The sequence below is a fragment of the Pezoporus flaviventris genome, unplaced genomic scaffold, assembly GCF_033815535.1.
Source record: "Pezoporus flaviventris isolate CSIRO_AGI_PZ_B2104156 unplaced genomic scaffold, CSIRO_AGI_Pfla_v1 ptg000213l, whole genome shotgun sequence".
Lineage (NCBI taxonomy): Eukaryota > Metazoa > Chordata > Aves > Psittaciformes > Psittacidae > Pezoporus > Pezoporus flaviventris.
In genome coordinates this window covers 6,192,739-6,213,042 of record NW_026892761.1, presented here as the reverse complement: position 1 = coordinate 6,213,042, position 20,304 = coordinate 6,192,739, and the positions used below count along the sequence as shown (strand labels likewise).

General features: G+C 42.9%; 1 protein-coding gene across 3 annotated transcripts in view; it reads left to right on the top strand.

The window, feature by feature from the left end:
* The window catches only part of PREX1 (phosphatidylinositol-3,4,5-trisphosphate dependent Rac exchange factor 1), a 150,713-nt gene that overhangs the window by 124,601 nt on the left and 5,808 nt on the right, over positions 1 to 20,304 (top strand). For 2 of the 3 annotated variants that reach the window (XM_061441548.1, XM_061441546.1), the window contains exons 20-35: positions 3,336 to 3,472; positions 3,901 to 4,072; positions 5,308 to 5,495; positions 6,200 to 6,361; positions 6,897 to 7,107; positions 8,241 to 8,502; positions 9,505 to 9,711; positions 12,019 to 12,107; positions 12,492 to 12,574; positions 12,961 to 13,051; positions 14,711 to 14,839; positions 15,523 to 15,564; positions 17,398 to 17,615; positions 18,516 to 18,615; positions 19,228 to 19,371; positions 19,986 to 20,100. In XM_061441548.1, coding sequence (XP_061297532.1) covers positions 3,336 to 3,472; positions 3,901 to 4,072; positions 5,308 to 5,495; positions 6,200 to 6,361; positions 6,897 to 7,107; positions 8,241 to 8,502; positions 9,505 to 9,711; positions 12,019 to 12,107; positions 12,492 to 12,574; positions 12,961 to 13,051; positions 14,711 to 14,839; positions 15,523 to 15,564; positions 17,398 to 17,615; positions 18,516 to 18,615; positions 19,228 to 19,371; positions 19,986 to 20,100 — 2,350 coding nt within the window. The remainder of the gene's footprint in view (positions 1 to 3,335; positions 3,473 to 3,900; positions 4,073 to 5,307; positions 5,496 to 6,199; positions 6,362 to 6,896; positions 7,108 to 8,240; positions 8,503 to 9,504; positions 9,712 to 12,018; positions 12,108 to 12,491; positions 12,575 to 12,960; positions 13,052 to 14,710; positions 14,840 to 15,522; positions 15,565 to 17,397; positions 17,616 to 18,515; positions 18,616 to 19,227; positions 19,372 to 19,985; positions 20,101 to 20,304) is intronic. The other variant, XM_061441547.1, reaches the window with a different exon arrangement.

Sequence of the window (20,304 nt, the reverse complement as noted above, 5' to 3'; positions counted from 1 at the left end):
CAACACTGATCCCTGAGGGACACCACTCGTTACTGGTCTCCAGCCGGACATTGAGCCATTGACCACAACTCTTTGCGTGCGGCCATCCAGCCAGTTCTTTATCCACTGAGTGGTCCATCCATCAAATTGATGTCTCTCCAATTTAGAGACAAGGATGTCATGTGGGACAGTGTCGAACGCTTTGCACAAGTCCAGGTAGATGACTTCTGCTTCTCTACCCCTGTCCATCACTTCTGTAGCCCGATCATAGAAGGCCACCAAATTGGTCAGGCAGAATTTCCCCTTAGTGAAGCCATGCTGGCTGTCACCAGCCACCTTGTTGTTTTTCATGTGCCTTAGCATGCCTTCCAGGAGAATCTGCTCCAAGATGTTGCCAGGCACAGAGGTGAGACTGACTGGTCTGTAATTCCCTGGCTCATCCATTTTCCCCTTCTTGAAAACGGGGGTTATATTCCCCTTTTCCCAGTCATCAGCAACTTCACCTGACTGCCATGATTTCTCAAATACGATGGCCAGTGTCTTAGCAACTTCATTTGCCAGCTCCTTCAGGACCCGCAGATGGATTTCATCAGGACCCACAGACTTGTGCACATTCAGATTTTTAAGATGGTCTTGAACCAGATGCTCTCCTACAGCGGGCCTAGGGTCTTCATTCTCACAGTCCCTGCATCTGCCTTCCAGGACTTGGGTGCTGTGGTCAGAGCCTTTGCCAGTGAAGACTGAGGCAAAGAAGTCATTCAGAACCTCAGCCTTCTCCAAATCCTGTGTAGGCAGTTATGAGAGCTTCCTGAGGGGGCCTACGTTCTCCCTAGTCTGTTTTTTATTTGCTATGTACGTGTAGAATCCCTTCCTGTTATCTTTAATACCTCTAGCTAAGTTTAATTCTAACTGGGCCTTAGCTTTCCTAACCTGGTCCCTAGCTTCCCGGACAACATCCCTGTACTCTTCCCATGCCACTGTCCTTGCTTTCACTTATTATAAGCCTCTCTTTTCCTTCTAATTTTCCTCAGCAGCTCCTTATCCACCCAAGGAGGTCTCCTGGCCCTCCTGCTGCACTTCCTTCTGGTTGGGATGCAACACTCCTGAGCTTGCAGCAGGTGATCCTTCAATATCAACCAAGAGTCTTGGGCCCCCCTGCCCTCTAGGGCAATATCCCATGGAACATTCGTAAGCAGGATCCTGAAGAGGCCAAAGTCTGCTTTTTGAAGTCCAGGGCAGTGAGCTTGCTGCACGCTCTTCTCACTGTCCTGAGGATCTCAAATTTGAGCATCTCGTGATCGCTGCATCCAGGGCTGCCCTGGAGAGTCACATTTCCAACGAGCCCTTCCCTGTTGGTGAGCATGAGGTCAAGCACGGCACCTCTCCTTGTTGGCTCCTCTATTACTTGCAGAAGGAATTTGTCTTCTACACAATCGAGGAACCTCCTGGATTGCTTGTGCCGGGCCGTACTGTCCTTCCAACAGATGTCAGGGTGGTTGAAGTCACCCATGAGGACAAGGGCCTGCAAGCGTGAGGCTTTTCCTATCTGTCTATGGAGGGCTTCATCCGCAGGTTCTCCTTGATCAGGTGCTCTGTAGCAGATCCCCACAGTAATGTCTCCCATAGCTATATTCCCTTTAACCCTGACCCACAAACTCTCTGTGGACTGCTCACCTGTCCCCAGACAGAGTTCCATACTCATATCAAAGTGTGTGTGTGTGTGTGTATGTATGTATCTCAATCAAGACAGATCCAGGTTTCATTGTCAAACTTGTTCTAAACTTCTGATAATTTAATGCCTGTAAAGACAAGGGGAGCCCCTGTCACAGGGAAGGACTGCACTCGTATAAAACCACAGAACAGCAAATTCCTGCCTCAAAGTTCTTATCATCGAAATACAGTGTAAGAGAATGGTATCATTATTATGAGCTGAGTGTTGGGTCACTAATCCCATCAACACAAAACTAGGCATAACTTAATTCTGCAGTAGAAGAAACTTGGTGATTCTGCAATCCACAGTAGTGTGGAAAGACTCTTGGGAAAGCATTATCACTTGAGCTCTTGCAAGCTGGAAACATGCTTGCTGAGTGAACGTAACCTTGTTTCTTCTAAGACTACTAAGGTACAACTTTACAGCCCCAGGGAATGACAATGTAAAACTGAGGTGGCTAAGAAAAAGTGGAGGTGTAATGGTGCTTCCTCAGTGGTTTTGCTTGTGGTCAGGGAGAGTTTGGATCACTGTAGCTCTGAATATGCTGTGGGATCATCAGGTTGGTAGATAGGTCATGTTTCTTAGTGGACATCAAAATATAATACAATAAAAGACTTCAAGACTGTTACCTTTACATTTGCTTATACTGCTGTAAGTTACCAGTGTAAGGTAGAGGGGAACTGCTTTCCTCAGTCTTTTGAAAAGGACAAAACAGTTTGACTGAGATATTTGGTACTTCTGTAACTGAAATGTGAACTGAGCTACAAATAAAGCACAGCTCTTACCTTTATTTTCAGCAGATGTACATTATATGACCTTTCAGACACTTTCTTTCTTCAGAACAAATACATACATCAAGATACGTGCAGTTAGTATACTAACAGGCAGCAGGCAACCCAGCTGCAAGAAACGATGTTCCCAGGGCAACATATTTATTACACTTTTTCATACCAGCACCTCTAACTACTTTTTACAAGCTGAAGAGTGCAAACTGGAAGCACCAGCTGGAAAGATTCTCCTTGTTCAGGATTTTGCTGGCAAAAGAAAAACTGCATTTGGAATAAACTTGTAGGAATTTTAAATGATGGTGCCTTAATAAAATTAATCACCTTAACTGTAGATCTCAAGGAGATCGATTTTGGCCTGAGACTTGTACACATGAGTCTGGACTAAATCCTTTGAAGTTGGTTATTGCACTCTGGACATACTCTAGCTTTATGTATATCATAGGGTTTTTTCATAGACCATGGCAAATTGCATAATGTGCAAGTGTTCTGTATCTTTCAAGTGCAAAAGCTGAAAGAAATACAACTGTCTGCGTTTAAACAAGACTTCAGTTAATCATAAGGCTAGAAGAGCCATATAAGAATTCCAAATTATTTTTCACAGGAATTTCAATTTCTGTCATGAAATCATTTAGATCTAGGAGGTCTCTATTTTGCCCAGCACTACTGAAAATACAAAGATGCATGGTATTTTCCTTATACATCAAAGCTCTCAGAGTAAGTACTTAGCAGCAAAAGCATGGCAGCATCCAGCTAGCTCTTCTTACTCTCTTAACCAAAAACCTTTTGCAGACTTTCCTGTTTTCCCTTCTACAGTCAAATGGTTTTACTGTCTAACTCCTGTCCTGTTGATTTTTCAGGCTCTGAGGCTGCAGCTGTAGGTCTTCATCCAGGGCAGTGTATTTTGAAAGTTAATGGGAATAATGCAACACATGGAAATTATATGGAAGTTCTGGAGCACTTCACAGCCTACAGGACCAGACAACAGGAAGCACTGGTATGAGTACAAAACCTCAAAGGAAGTACACGAATTCCTGCCCTTCTTCTGTCCTCCCATTCTTCTGTGATTTTATGCTCACTAAATATGCAGAAAAACAATGTATGTGTGTCTCTCTTGACTTACTCCCAGGCTAAGGTCCTGGTGTAACCGAGGGAGCTGATTACAGTTGCCTGTAGGTGTAAGACATCTACAAATAGTACGTATGCCAATTCATGCACTGCATACAGTACTAGATACTAGTAACTAGAAGTTCATCCAGATACTGGTCTAGATTTTATATTCTCTGAAGTTCAGAGGAAAGCTGGGGAAATCTTTGATATTTCAGCCAACTTAGAAGATATAAAATCGGTATCTTTTGTACACCAAACATATAGAGATTGGGGATTTTTACTGAAGTCATAGCTGAAGCCTGTGTCTCTTGAAAGGGATTATACCAGTGGGTGTACAGAACACATGAAGATGCTGAAGAGGACAGAGTTCAGCAAGCGGCATCAACTGCGTATCTGAATGGCAGTCATCCTGGCTCCAGCAAAGAAGATTCATCACTGGAAGGAGGTGCAGAATTGGATCCCCTTCAAAACAGCCAACAGGAATCAGGTAAAGATTCTCCTGGGGGAAGGAAACCTAGGGATGATTCAGAAGCTTCAGGAAGGAAAACCGCAGTAGAAATACAAAGTGTGATTATTATTGTAGGATATCTTTTGTCTTAGTAAAGCTTTGTCATAGAATGAGGTCTGCCAGAGGAAGTACTCTTGGGCTGCAGTTTGTTCAGGAGAAGAAAAAAACTGAGATACATAGAAATAATATCCCTGTGTCTCTGATTCCACAAGAGAGTTTCTGATGTGAAAAGGCTCAGCATTTTTAGAATCATTTGGTAGCCCCTGCAAACCAGGAATATAATTTCATGTTTTAAGATGAAAGATTTTAAGTCACTTTGATCTGGAGCAAGTTTTCAGAGCATGTTACCACTGTATCAGCAAAGGGTGCGAGTGTATTTCCTCACACTTAGAAAAGTGTAACTCATAAAAACCATCGCTTTACTTTCATGTTGAGAGCTGATTTGGAAAAGTAGATGTTAGGGGAGAAGGCAGATTTCATCCAAGGGACCAAGCCTGGATTCTCTGAATGCCACTGGCAACTCCTCCAGGAACAGATGCACATCTGTGCGGATCTTGTCTAAGGTCAAGTGAGCCTGGTAATCCAGTGGTCAAACAGGGCAGCTCCGCAGCGGAACTGCTGGATCAGTGCCCTGTAGAGGCATGTGAGCAATTCTCTGGCAAATCTCAATCTACTATAACTTGCATCTGTTCTCTGGTGACAACAGCATTGCTGTGTGTAGAAAATGTTTTCTCCTCACCCCACCCCTGCCCTGCCATCCCACATTGTCTCTGCTGCTCTAAAACTATCTGGAGCATTTCCCAATATTGGACAGAAAAGTGGCAGTCTTCAGAGGGTCATTACAAACAAGACCCTGAGGTTCACATACTTCACTGTCCTCTGAAAGCTTCTGCTGGACTCTGTGTGTCTGAATGCTATAAGCAGTGTCCTGTGTGTGGACGTGTGCACGCACACATGGAAGAACATCAGAATGTGTGGACTGGAGCATGTGGATTCTCTGTCACCGTCTTCAGTAGTGGCCAACAGCAAATGCCTTCCTCCAGGATATCCTCCCAGCCTCTAGCAGCATTATTTAGTTCAGAGACTCCTGGATCCAAAGGTTGTGTCTGTGTGTCTTTGCATTTAATGATACCTCCCAACAGGTTTCCCTTCCCTATTCATGCCTGTGCTCAGATGTGCTCTCAGGTGCCTCTAATGACTTATTTTGGTTCCAGCCCAGTCACCACAGACCATCAGCTCTCCACTGGTGATTGGTGAAGAAACACCTCTCATCAGCCTGACTGTGGATAACACCCACCTGGAGCATGGGGTGGTGTATGAATATGTCAGCAGTGCAGGAATCAAATCCTTTGTACTGGAGAAAATTGTGGAACCAAAAGGTTGCTTCAATCTCACTGCAAAGGTACTGGGAAATAAACATACATGGCCAGCTTCATTCCTAAACAGAACAGGGAAGCCAATAATGTAGGCATTTCTCTGGTCTTGGCTTGGCTTTTCAGATGAGGTAGCACTTGGGCTTCTCAACTCTGTGCTTAGTTTTCATCATTAGAATGCACCAAGTTATAATAGCTTGTTTGTATGAGCAAGTCAGCAACTGCTTCCATTCAGCTGTTGAGGTAGAGGGAGGGGAGCCATCAGCTCAAGATTAATATTTTCAGGCAAGCATCAGCTTTACCTTGGAAGAAAATCAAGAAGGTTTTTCCCCATCAGATAGGCTGGATGGGTCGCTGAAGGGATCGAGTAGAACTGCTGCTATTGGAAAGCAGCAGTGCACTTAGTATTTTGGTCATCCGTGACAGTAACGAGCTAATAGTAACTGTTTCTGTCACATCCCAGTAACGTTACTGTTCTGTCCCATGACGGTACCAGGGTAGGTAACCTTGACAGTGGATATTTTGATCCACTTGAATTAGTCTAAAAACTTTTGAGGAGTGTTTTATGACTCTGGGATTAGCCATGACGGTGGTTCTCAGGCGCTCATAAAGGCAGCTTGTTCTGAAGGCAGCTTTATTCAGCCATGACAGCATGGGGGCTTTGCCACTTACTCAGCTGTATTTTCCCTCGCTGTCAAGTCTCGTATCACTGACATCCTGTCTTTTTGTTCAGATTTTAGAGGCCTTTGCTGCAGAGGACAATCACTTCGTAAAGAATTGCAAAAGACTCATATCCCTGAGCAGCGCGGTGGCCACCATGCCCCAGTATGAATTCCGGCAAATCTGTGACACTAAGCTGGAAAGCATTAGCAGGAGGCTCACCAACTACCAAGAGGTACAACACTGCTGGTTATTAGTGAAGCCTCAAGATAGTACTTACTCTATTGTGATAACTTGGTCTTGGTGTTCTTTATTAATGAATCTCAACTGCTAGAGGTAGGTGTCCTAGAGGCATGAAAACAGTTGTTGAAATTGCAAGTTTTGAGGAAAAAGCCCTTATCTGTAAATCACTGCTTCCAGCTTGTCAGTGTGGGTTATATTTGCACATTCATTTCCAACATATCAGTGAATAAATATGACAACAGAATGATCAGTATCTGATTTGACATGAACATAAGTACAGTACATCACAGTGTAAACAAGCTGTGTGTGCCTTTTCTGTGCAGTTATCTCAGATATTTGCAAACAGCCTTAGAAGGTACAGCCAGTTGCTTTCAGTTATTGTTTTATGAGCTTTTTAAAAAAATGCAGTTTTCCAAGTGCAGCAGAAATGATGTGATTCTGGAACAGGAGGCAGGAAAAGGATCGTCTGTATTGCATCAGATTTTTTTTGCAAGTGAACTAGCACATGCTTGCTTTATTTCTCCCAGTTTGCAGATGACTTGAAAACAAAAGTGAGCCCAGCCTTCAAACAAGCCATCATGGAACCACATTCTCTCAACAGCATGGATTTCTGCCCCACCAACTGCCATATTAACCTCATGGAGGTGTCATACCCCAAAAACACTACCTCAGCAGGGAGGTCGTTCAGCATTCGCATTGGACGGAAACCCTCTATTATTGGTCTTGATCCAGAGCAAGGTGATAATTAACTTTCAGATCAAACTGATTTTATCTGCATAAAGAGCTGTGTCATTCCACTGCTCAGCAAGGTCAAAATAAGTTCCAAAGAAACAGTCTTGCCCTACTGTTGTAATGCCTTTAAGCAGAGAGAGGCTTCAGGTGAAATGCTTTTAATAGCAGTGTGGTCACCTCATGATAATGAAGTGTCCAGAGTAGTGTTTGCACTTGGCAGACGTGACTTACTGACTAGAAGTGAATGGGGGCTGATTATTGTGCTAGTGCTGTGAAGACAGGCTGAATTTGCAGGGGAAGATGGGAGTCAATCAGATTATAGTGCTGGGTTTTTTTTGTCATTACTAAATAAACTCCATTCACTGGAGGTGGTAACTTTACTCTGTCAAGAGGATCTGTTTTCTGATAAAAGCTGCTACATAGCATTTGTCCTACAACCTGGTTATTTCAACATTTCTTCATCATGATCTCATCTAATATGCTTCTGGTTCATTGTCTTATGAAGGTCAGAGTGCAGGAATGTTTGGAAGAGACACAGGGAAGCACAGACTAACCAATCTTCCGAAGAATGGCACTGACCATTCAAAATGAAGTTGATAAAGAAGCCCTGCTTGCTTGAAGTTATTAAAATTCCATAGTATTTTTAATGCAAGCCAAGGTGGTGGTTAGCAACGTACCATGCCAAAGCTATCAGCATTTTTAAATGAAAAGGAACTTTATTTGTATTCTGTAAGGACCTAATCCTGTTTCTTTGTGTGTGTGTGTAAAGCTGGAATAATAACGCAGACTAACCCCTGAGAACCTGAATTCATTAACATTTCAACAAATGCTTTTAGATACTATCCATGTTGCCTATATATCTGTGGACAGTTGCTGTCATTACTTACATAATTTAAGCTGTTTCTGGATGCAGTAAATGCAAAAAATCTAGTTGGCACACCAGGAAAAAAACCCTTCTCTTTTTTTAAGGAATGTGTTTGTCATAAAATGTAATTATGTAAAATAATTCTGTGAAATCCTATTTTTTTCCTGTTAAAATTCCACCTATCTTAAACTAAATGTAACTAAACTTAAATCATTATTGGGATGGAGCAAGAAAAGTAATGAGAGCCGCACTAACTAGACCCTTCAATGTTCAGTAGGTACCTTAAATCCAGTCTCATATACTCAGCATTGCATCACCACCATGGCTGCACCATCCTGGAGATGTCTGACCCTAGAAGATGGAGATCTTGACAGCAGCTTTGGCCAGCAAAATGGAGGAGCAATTCAGGAAGAAAGGGGACTCAGTTTTCTGCTGAAACAGGAAGATCGGGAGATACAGGACTCCTACTTGCACCTTTTTAACAAACTTGACATTGCAGTGAAGGAAATGAAGCAATATGTCATTCAGATAAATAAGTGAGTAAAGCATCTGTATGCACTGCAGGGAGCAGTGCTGACAGAATGGAGGCACTGACCTCAGCCAGCCCGCTGTGCCTGTTGGCCCTGACTGTCAGACCCTTACACTCACCCCTTTGCGCAGACGCTTGTGTTACAGCTCCTTGCTGGCTGTGTGGAACTTATATATGTCCAGTCCACCAATGTATGTATTATTGTCTTTTGCTCCTCAAAGTCTACCTGAATTCAACGGCCACTCATTTGCTTACTATATATTCCAATATAAGAATCTGTTTGGTGCAAAGAGCAGGTTTGGAATTCCATATAGACATAATCCCTACACTTGAGATTTTGTCTGTTGTAAGGCAGGCTAAACAAAACTTGTGAATTCAGGCCAGTTTCTCTGGGGCACCTATGTTTTCCTTTCCTCTGTTTGTCTTTTTCTCATTGTGGATCTCCCAGTAATTCTAATGAAGGATTTGAGTAGTGTATTTGTGTATTGTGCAGCTTTGCTGGGAGGGGCTGCAGGGGTGATCTGTGCAGGAGGAGGCCATGACGTGCCCTAAGCTACTCACAGTCACTCCCAGGAATCTCAGTAACAAAAAGAACAGCCCATCACGCACCAGAAGTTCAACTGACTGGAATGCCTTGGCTCAATCATACTTAAAGAAGGGTGGTAGCTGCTGGGTAGAGCCAGTGAGCTGAGGCACTGCCTGAGAGGAGAAACAAGTGCCTTGGATGGAGGAAGTGAGGACTCTGGGAAATTAAACCCAGAGCTCTTTCAGGCCACGCTGGTTACAGTGATTAAACTATACTCTGTGGAGGTAGGGTACCTGTGGAAACGGGACCTTTTGTGAGCCAAGCTTCATGGATTTCAGTGAACCCCCTTTAGAACTTGCAGTTTCACGTACCTGTGGTCTACGCAGAATGCTGGCAAGGTTGCTTTTGATTTCACAGAGCTGAATTCCAGCCACATTCATTATACCCACCAGTCCCTGAGAGCTCTGTGTTCTTCTTCTGCAGACTTTTGTCCACCATAACAGAACCTACAGAAGGTGGTGCCTGTGAGCCACCATCTACTGAGGAGACATCTCCACCTTCCCTGGGAACAGAAGAGAGTGATCCTGACAAAGCCGAGCATGGTGGAATCAAGAAGGTCTGTTTCAAGGTTTCTGAGGAGGACCAGGAAGACTCTGGCCAGGACACAATGAGTTACAGAGACTCCTACAGGTTAGTGTAAAGATTGTGCCACTTTTCCCTTACTAATACAATGTTCTGAACTTCTAATCCACGTATAGATTCAACAAACAGGGTATTTCCCAGTCAGTTATTCTATATTCACTTTCTAAAGTATTCACTAGCTATAGTTATTTCAGTACATTTATTGCCATGGAGATACAACCACAAACCTTCCCTCACAACAATGCCAGAAGGTTAATGCAATGCTTCTAGAAAATAGAATAAAATGAAATAAGTAGGTCTGGTGTGACTGTCCCTTTGTGTGTGGTGTAGCTGGAAAGCACAGCAGCACAGCAGAGTTTGCAGACTGCCTGGTCCTGTAACAGCCACTGTTGTAAGGGGATGTTTCCATTCAGTTCTGCAAACAATTTTCCCCAAAGTCTCAAGACTCTGAGAACCAGAAGTGGGCACTGAGGTTTTTGTTTTTAATGGGCCTTTGAAACCACAAATACAAATGTTTATTCAGGTGCCTCAAAATCTAATCTTTGGGACACGACTGACTGCTGCTTCTCCAGAAACGCTTGCTACCAAAGGAAATCTCAGACACTCCAAATGCATCTTTCCTTGGAGGAAACGTTTGGAAATTCAGCTTCAGAAGAAACAGAATAACAAGTTGCAGTCATGTCTGACCATTGCAGTTTTACATCCTTAATAGGCCATTCTTACACTTATAGTAATGTTGTAGGACTTTGCATACACAAAGGAGTAAAGACACTTCACAGTGAGCTGGGAGGATTACTGTGACCTGCTATGGGCTTGTTTCTTTCCTTGCTATTGGTTTTGTGCTGGTACAAGTAATAAAATGTTACATTCATGCAGGGCTGCAGAAATTATGGGATCAGAGCAGTTTACATTGAAGGGTTTGCTGGAGCCCATGTGGTCCCTTGTCATTCAGAGCATATCCAACAAGACTGGGTTGCTCAGGGTGTTGTCCAGTTGAATACTGAACATCTCGAAGGGCAGCAAATACTAAGTCAGTAAAGAAACAGAAGCGGCACTCAGAATGTTGGGATCTGTGGCTTCTGTTTCTTGTGCCAGATTAAATCTGCACAGGTGCTCTTAAGGGTTTTATTGAAATGTGCTGCATTTCTTTTGTTGTTAGAATCCCATTTCTGAGCAGTTCAGTTGAAATGGCTAATTGAGGCTAATCTGTTCTGGGTAACAAAGTGACACCACAAACAGTCTCTGCGGGGCTGTCACTTGTTCATAAATTCTTCACATAAATGTAAGATGAGATAGATTATTCTGTCTTATCTTTATTAGACAGAGGCAGAGAATTAAGCATATATTACAGATAATAGTTACTCAAGAGGCAGTAAAATGTGTTTTGATCTAAAAACTACTGAGGAGCTACAGAGCTCAGCAAATTACAGATAAGAAAAACACCTTGTTTACATTAGCTGTGCTGCTTTCTGTGGGATGATTTGGAGGTGTAAATCAAATGTCGCAAGGGTTCGTACTGCAGAGTAGTTACCCTAAGTATTAATCTTCTTCAGAAAATATACTTTTCTTTGATACTAGGTTTAACAAAGAACAGGCAAGAACCTTGATTGGGGTTCTTTGAATTGCTCTTTTTTCTCTCATTTCAATCTAAAATAAAAACAATCTGGAGAATTTTCTAGGCTTTGTTTCGGGCTTGCAGCATTAAAACCACTCGCACTTAATTGGAGGGGGGCTGAGATCTGCAGCTTTTTTGATTACCTTTATTAAGTTCTAGTTGGTGTAAAGTGAACTTTAAACAGGGGAGATTCATGCTAGAATTTTCCAGCTGTTCATGAGCCAGCACTGGTGTGAAGCCAAATGTAGTGACCCCTCTGCTTCCTGAGGTGGTTTTAGGATCTGCAGTGCCCAATTCTCTGACAGTATAGATTCCTCGAATTTCCCCTCCACTCTCCAGAAGCTGTGCTGCTGCAGCTTCCATACAGGCTGGAGTTGGGTGATGCAATATCCTGAGGATTGGTAACGAATGTGGAGTTCAGTGGAGGTTCAATCTCATAGATTTTAATTATTTCTCCCCTACTCCACACTCATAGAGCATGTTCAGTGACATAACCCAGGTGAGGTCCACGGTGGAAAGCCCATTTTCATTATTTACAGGGTCCAGGTGACTACAAATGGAACAAGACATCCTCTTACAGTGCTAGCCCCAGAGGCTTTGCTTAATGGTTGTTCTGCATGTAATGGGCTTTCCTATATGGGTAACTGAATTAGTCTGGCGGATTGCAGTGTTAATAAAACCAGAATAATGGTATATCAGGGACAGCTTTTTTCTATCACCTTTTTTGCCTTTCTTTCTAGTGAATGTAACAGTAACCGGGACTCAGTGTTGTCGTACACCAGTGTGCGCAGCAACAGCTCTTACCTGGGCAGCGATGAGATGGGATCAGGTGAGTGCACTGTGTAGGTTATGTGCATCTCTCTCACACCAGACCCCCAGCAGAGCTGATAGGTCTTTGCTGATTATAAGCACTTGCATGTTTCAGCTGCAAATGCGGTTTCTTCAAAACTAATCAAAAGAACATAAGAGATTTGTTCGTTCTCTAATAAACTACAGTGAATTTGGAGTATGGAAGAGGTACTAGGCAGGGCTAAGCTTCCTTACTTATCGGGCATTTGCATTATAAGAAAACCATTAATATTTTATCTATGAATTACAGATAAAGCAGCATCATTTTCCACCCTTCACAGTGTGAAGGTGTGCTTGTGTCTCACGTGGCCTCATCTCAGATTATGTTTGTAAAGTTAAGAGCTTTTCATCTTTCCTTTATTAGGAGATGAGCTTCCCAATGATATGAGGATTCCTTTAGACAAGCAAGACAAACTTCATGGCTGTCTGGAACATCTGTTTAACCAGGTATGTAAAGCATTACTCTTACTCAGAATTACTTCATCAGTATCAATACAAGAAATTGGAAGTATCACATTGTTTAATTAAATCATAATTTGAGGGAAGGCAAGTTATCAAGATTTTGGGGTATGGTGTAAGCTAGTGTGCTGTCGGGCAGTTGAAGGAATTGGTCTTGTCAATATTAAGTTCCCTTCTGTGATTTAAGGAAAGTTGACCTGCCTTACCTCAGGCATTAGACTAAGGGGAAAAAAGGAGAAGGCAAACAAAATTCTAGTACCTTGTATGGTCTAAATGGGTCACATTTACTGATCTCAGGAGAGCCCTCACGTGTTTACACATCTATATAGATGTATAGCACCAGATAACACTGACTGGAAATGTTCCAATTATAGGTTGACGCAATCAATGCACTTCTAAAAGGACCAGTAATAACTAAGGCCTTTGAAGAAACCAAGCACTTTCCAATGGACCACAGTTTGCAAGGTAGAGAAAAAGGCTGATTGTATTGAACAATGTTGTTTGCTAGGACTTAAGAGCTTAACATGAGTGCATGTATGTTGTGTGGCCACACAGAGTTACATCAACAGCAGGTGTGAGTCTGACCATTGAAATGTTGCATCCTTAGAAGGTCATTTTCATATGATTTCCTTTGGGAAACACAGGAACACTTTTCTGGTAGATGCAGCTGAATCCTCACAGCTCTTTCACAAGTCTCCAAATCTATCCTTTGATGTAAACAGCGGATCACAGATCTGTATCAGCAGATACCATCTCAAAAGGTACAGGGTGAGATAGGTCAGGTACAAGGTAAATGAGCACTCTGATAAGGTGATGAGGGGCTGACCACTGTAGATCTGAGGCACCAGATGGTTCTGTCTGAGTTTGCTTAATGACTTACTCTGCTTCAGCTGGCTAACTGCCAGAGTAAACTCATCCTCACATGACACGTATTTTGAAAACAGATTCCCATAGAGAGCAAATGATACCCTGTTTCCTTTTGCCTCAGGGAGCACCATGAGACTTTAGTCCTAATGGTTTGGGGGCCCAGGATGTGGTTTCTTCTCTCACTGAAATACACAGGACTTTGTTTTCTGAGCATTTGCTGCATTTCCTTTCCCACTTGAAATCTGAAATATTTCCTGCTATTCCTACTGCACTTCAGGTGCTGTAGTCACAAGCAGAGAGCTGCTGCTTTTTCCTTCTGACTCCAGAAATTGAGTTCTGTTACATGAACTCATTTCTACAAACACATTCATGTTTATGTAGCGTATCTGTTAGTCTTCCCATTCACTGTTTGAATGAAGTGAAGAAATAACAGACCCTTCCTTTATTTTATTTTGCTTAAACAGAGTCTCATTTATTAAAACTAGATCAAGTACACTGCAAGAGTCTTTTCATTAAGTGATGATCCCACCTTCACCACACTAAGGAACACAGGCATCCTGCTTATGTTCAGCTGGAATCCTGGCCTCAAGTGGTTGTTTAATAGCTGCCATGAACATCCATCCATTCAGTGATGGATGGGGATTTGAATGCTGTTTGTCCTGTTCATGAGCAGTGTCATTGGCACAGTCTTTCTCTGTTTCTCTGTCTGCTTACACGTTTTATCACTAACAGTGGGGTAGTTGGCTTAGCTACATAGCTAAGTCACGGAGAATCAATCTTCTACTCTGTAATTAAATAATATGCTTCCATCAGGTGAAAGAAAGCAGGATATTTCATAACTTTTCATCAGTATTACGGGATGTGACAGCTGCAGTCAAAAGGCTGATCTGATTCTGCGCAGCCAGAGTCTCTGGATGTACCCAGAGTTGCCTCATGCACATTTTTAAAGGCAGAGAAAATGGCACAGAATTCTGTGCTGTGGGAGTGGTGCAGAGCTCCCCTCACTGTGCCTGTGGTCACCCATGTCCGTAACTTGTAGTCCACACACTGACAACTGTGCTAGGAAACTGCTGATTGTGAGATTTTAGGAATAGTCTTCTTTCCTTCCATATTAGAACTATTTAAGAACCTTTTTCATTCAAAATCATTGCTATTTATAAGGTATCTCTGCTTTCAACTGTATATACACTATAACTGATAAGCCACTCTTAGCTCTGTAGCATTTCCTCAGTGGCTAATGAGCTCCATTTTTCCTAGAATTTAAACAGAAGGAGGAAACCACAGTAAGGTGCCGGAATAATATTCAAGCCAGCATTCAAGAAGATCCATGGAACCTTCCACTGCGCATCAAGAACCTTGTTGAAATCATACAGAAGCATGTGGAAGGTCTGTAAATAAGAAAGAAAAAGTTTGTTATTGGCTTCAGGGAGAAAAGATCTTGATCTAATCAAGCCCATCAGTTCAGTTTATCATTGTATCATCTCCATTGGTAATAAGGCTGTGCAAGGATCTAGAGAACAGGCAGAACAGGTTACTGCTTGCAGAGTCCCAGTACCCTATGGTAAAATCTCACCTGTGCAGCAATTCCAAAGAACTTTCTCTCCCTTACTTTATTTCACCAGCCCGTTCAGACAGAATGGTATCAGACTGATCTATTCCCCGTGCTTTTTGTACCCTTTTTAGAAAATAGATTCCAAAATGAAATGAATGCTAATCAGATACTGCAGCATCTTAAACCATTGCAGCCTGGGTGAACTGGAACAGGAGCTCATCTGATGTTTACAGTCCAGTTCAAAGCTCAACAGAAATCACCTCCTTAGGGATACATCCACATGCAATTTGCTTCCAATAATTCACAGCAGTTAGCAGAGCATTTAGCCTGTAAAGCTCTTAGATTTACACTTTGTTTCTTTCTCAGTCATTAACATCTGTGTAAGGACTACTAGAGTAAAGAGAAATGGGCGTGTGGGGGCCAAGCATTGTGGGGAATGAGGAGACTGTTAATCAAATGCACTAAAATCTCCCTTAGATCATGTTGACCACAGCATTCTCTTTCTTCACTATTCTAGATGGGAAGAACCAGCTGCTCCTGGCCTTGTTAAAATGCACAGGTAAGGGGCTCTGATTTGTTACGAAACATCATACATACACAAGTCCCTAAAACTTGCACGTGCATGCATGTGCATACATAAGAATGTTATGTTCTTCCGTAACATTTAGGTTTTTCCCTGGCATTTTATGCTAACATTTCTCATGCTCTGTACCTAGGGCAACCTTCCCATGCATGTGACATCTGTTCTTCAGTTTACATGATTTCAGTCACTGCAAGCTGCTTGTTGTTACCTGCCTGGTCACTGATGTTTCTTTCACGAGCACTGTTTTTCTTTTACTGTCTTCATTTTTTCCGTTGTACAATCCCTCTTCCCAGATGGCCCTTACTGTTTCCTGCTGTGGTGAGAACATGCAGCAAAAATGAGACCTATTGCACAACTTTCTGTGAGACTGGACTCTGTCAGCTTTCCAAACTGAGCAGGCGCGTTAGGCATCAGAACTGTGTATGCTGAAAGAACAGCCAGAAGCAGACTAAGAAACCTGTGTGTGCAGCAGCACCTAAAATGCACCATGAACATCATCAATCTGTTACCATGTGCAAAACATTGTGCTCATAGCTCAAGGAAAAAGCCTTTCCCAGGGGTAAATGTGTGGTCTTGTAATCGAAACACCTACTTCGTGTAGTTTTGTTTGAAAATGAGGTAACAACTAGATGGAGTAGGCTGTTACTTCACTGTGCCAGACATGATTCTCAAGTCTGCACAGAATGATGATGCAAGATTTGTGTGGCTCTCAGTCACCTCTTGGCTACTGCCAGAGCTGGTCTGTGAGTCCATCCAGATCAGCCTGTGGCATCAGTCTCGTGGCTATGGAGGCTGGTTTTACTGATGGCAACTGCAATGACTCCCAAAGCCTCTACCTGTGCCCCATCTGCAGCATTTCCATGGACATCCTCTGGAAAGAATAGAGAAGTTGGTGGCACTGAACTGGCCATAGCAGCTTTATGGCACCAGGGATTCCCTTGCCTTGAGGGCAGCCCTGATCTCTCTTTACCATACTTCTAGCAGCACAGAGGTGTGCTGCTGGAGGACTGGTTGTCCTTAGGTTGAGAATATGGCCCAGAGCCTGGCGTGTCCTGGTGGTCTTCAGTGCTTTATAAAAATAATGCAGATCTTCAAAGCCCCTGGGGGATGTTCAGCATCTTTCTCTGGGGAACACTGCCTTGATGAGAGACTGCTGTGCTGCCGTGCCCGCTGGAGGAGCCTGGGGTGCCTGGGAGGGAGCTTGTCACTTATTCATGTGCCTCTTTGGCCTGCAGTCCCCTTAAGTGTGACGAGGTTGCTGTGACCAGCAGCATGTGGCTGCCTGGCAGGCGAACTGGAAGCAAAGTTAACATGGGGGAAATTCTCCCAGGAAACATAAACCAGTTGGTACCGTATGGACAGGCCCAGTTAATGTATTAAGCATATGGGAAGCCCACAAAATACAGATGGATGGGGGAAGATGAATCTCTAATAGCCCAGGAGAGAAGTAATGGCAGAGACTTTCTTTCAAGAATTCTCTTGCTTCTGTAAACATAAAAAGAAGGGAATCGGTCCAGACATGGCACAAAGGAGGTACAGCTCTTCCCAGTCAGAAGAATGAGCTTGCAGATGGCAGAGGTAATAATAAACAGTCAAGTGGACTAGAAAATGTTCAGCATGCATGTACTCTAGCTGTGCTGTCTTTATCCACCCACCCAGGTTGCACAGCAAGAAGAGGTTATCTGTTAAGTCTGTGCAAAGCTACAGCAGAAGCCAAATGTCTCCCATACACAAACTGCTGCTTTGGCAGTGACATTAAAGGCCAGTGTTCTCATGACTTCTTTGTGCTCTTCTCCCCTTCTCTGGCAGATACTGAGCTACAGCTGAGACGTGATTCCATCTTCTGTCAGTCTCTCGTGGCTGCTATTTGCACCTTCTCAGAGCAGTTACTGGCTGCTCTCAACTATCGATACAACAACAATGGAGAGTATGAAGAGAGCAGCAGAGACGCCAGCAGAAAATGGCTGGAACAGATAGCAGCCACGGGTGTTCTACTGAACTACCAGTCTCTCCTCTCCCCTGCTGTGGTAAGATGAAGAGCTGTGCCCCCCTTAGGTCCACTTACACTTGCTGTATGCATCCCTGCCACTCACAGCACAGCCAGAGCCCTTCATTCTAGCAGCGTGTGTAGCCTCTCACTACAGCAACCTCTGGAGATTCCTGCTGCTGACAACTATGTACCAATGTTCCACATCCCATCATTTTCATCTCCTCGCAAATACTGGACCCACTGTCACACTAGAACACTATAGGAATCTGCCTGCCTTCCTGTTTGGAGTAATGCTGCTGCACTTAGGGAGGTTTTACTACTCAGCACATGGTGATGCATGTGTGGCCTGCCATCTCCTGGTAGAAACACACATTGCCACAAATAGGTGGAAGAGCTCTGATTATTTCAAGAGTTCAGACAATATGAAAAGCTAGGCTTTTGTTGATTCCTGTACTTGGTACCTGTATAAATGCTTAGAAAAAAGGAGCATAAAAAAGGCAAGTTGCTCTGACATAATAGAGAAGAGACCTTTTTTTTTTTAAATACACAATCCAAACTTTATCCATGTGTAACTGCTGTTTCCTTACGCTGCGTGGAATGGGTGGACATTTATTTCACAGTGACCAGTACGCTTTTTCCTTTCCCATTTGTAGGTACAGAGTAAAGTTTGGAGAAAGAGATCCTTTCAAACTTACTCCTTAAACCTCTCTGCTCTCTGTGAATTGCATCAAATGACATCTCAGCAAAGAGTAGCTGAATTTGTATCACAATGTTAGAGCCATTAGTAATTACCTGGCTGGGACTGAGTTGATGGAAAGCAACACATTCTATTCTAGGTCTCCTGAACCAAAGCATGCCCAGAAAAACTCTACCTTCCTGCCATTAATCTCGCTCTGGCAGATCACAACCTGTTTATATCTGTTTCTTTGCTCTACAGAAGGAGGAGCGCACTATGCTGGAAGACATCCAGGTTGCTCTGACTGAATTGGACAAAGTTGCCTTCTATTTCAAGCAGCTGGATGAAAGTCTTGTAGCAAGTGAGTAGTCTCTGTTTCTTTGAAGCTCTCTTTTTCTCATTTGTTTTATGGGTTAATATTCTCCATGACTATAAAGCCTCTGCAGCATTGTTGCATTTTCTCAGCAAACACACAGCATAAACCACAGGACTGATATCACAGGATGCTGGTTGCATGCTCTGTGATTTGTAACTATGGTCTGTTACCTCACCTGTGTGATTACACACACGGGGAGGGATGGGAGACTCTGAGCAGTTCCTGATGGATGTGTGTAATTCACCATCATCTAAGGTAGAAGGACTGTCCCTCCCAGCCCTTTTGTGTCCTGTCCCCTCTCCTGCCACATCTCTCTCCAAGTTTTCTGACTACGAGATGCCATGAAACAAGGTGGAATTTCAGTTATTAACCATGTTTGTTGTATTGGTGTCAAACACCATGCCAGGTCATGCAAACTGTGTATCTTATAAAGTGTGATATTTCAGAGCCTGCATTCTCTCAGTAAAGGCTCTCCCTTAAGCATCTCATGGTGGAGATGTGAAATGTCATTAGATAATTCAGCAAGCTCAGATAGCAGTGGTTTCGCATTTCTCCTGCTGTGGTAAAGCAGCCAGTGTTTTATCTTTATTTCTCCAGATACTCATGTCTTCTACCACATCGAAGGAAGTCGCCAGGCCTTGAAGGTTATCTTTTATCTTGACAGCTACTACTTCTTCAAACTGCCTTCTCGATTTCAGAATGGGGGAAGCTTGAAACTGCACATGGTGCTCTTTACAAAAGGTGTCTATAAAAAGCTTTCTTGAGAAAAATAATCTATCTGATAATGTTAAAAGACTCAAAGAATGACCATAAGTTGTTAACATAATGCAGCTGAGAACTGCAGACCTATTTAAGAAGCAGATGCTTCTATTCTAGGAAGACCTGGGGAGATATTAGAATTAGATGCATATATAAGAACAAGATATGCCTGTTTAGGACTTTTTTATGCCTTCCTGTAACCGCCATAGAGACATTGATATGGACAATCTGATCTACTATGGTATCAGATGTTCCTAGGCCACAGAGAAGTGCTTGTCAAAGTATATACTATGGCAGAATCATCTGGGCTAGATAGAAGTTGGCTTGATAAGCAAATGTTCACACCAAAATACAGTACTGGAAATTTCCTTCCAGGGGTTGCTATGTGGAATAATTGCTGTGAGGTGGTACTGTGTTTTGTGAAGCTCACCTTAGGATGCTACCACTATATTCCAATACTGGGAAAAGCATTAAATTTATGCAGTAACAGAATCAGCCTTGATGTGGTCCAGCAGTCATTTGCTGGGCAGTGAGATGATATAAATAAATTATTAAAATGAAAACTCATAGGTTTAGTAAAATGTTGTCTTTTTCAGCTCTGGAGAGTACAGAGGGGCAATCACAACTGGCTGGCTCACCTCTAGAAGAACTTCCACAGCAAATTAATAGTATTTCACTTGACAAAGTGCAGCAATACTACCGTAAACTCAGGTATTTCACACTTCGCCTTTGCCTTAAAAGACATTGAAAGAACACTCCTTGCTAAGGACCTTAACATTTAATGAAAAGGAGATTCTGGGGATGGTGATTTCTGTACAAATACTGGTTTTGGAGCTCCTCATTGTGTGGGAAACTTGTTTTCTTCCTAGAGTTAAGCTTGTTCTGAAGCAGCACACTGTATAGGATCAAATTCCC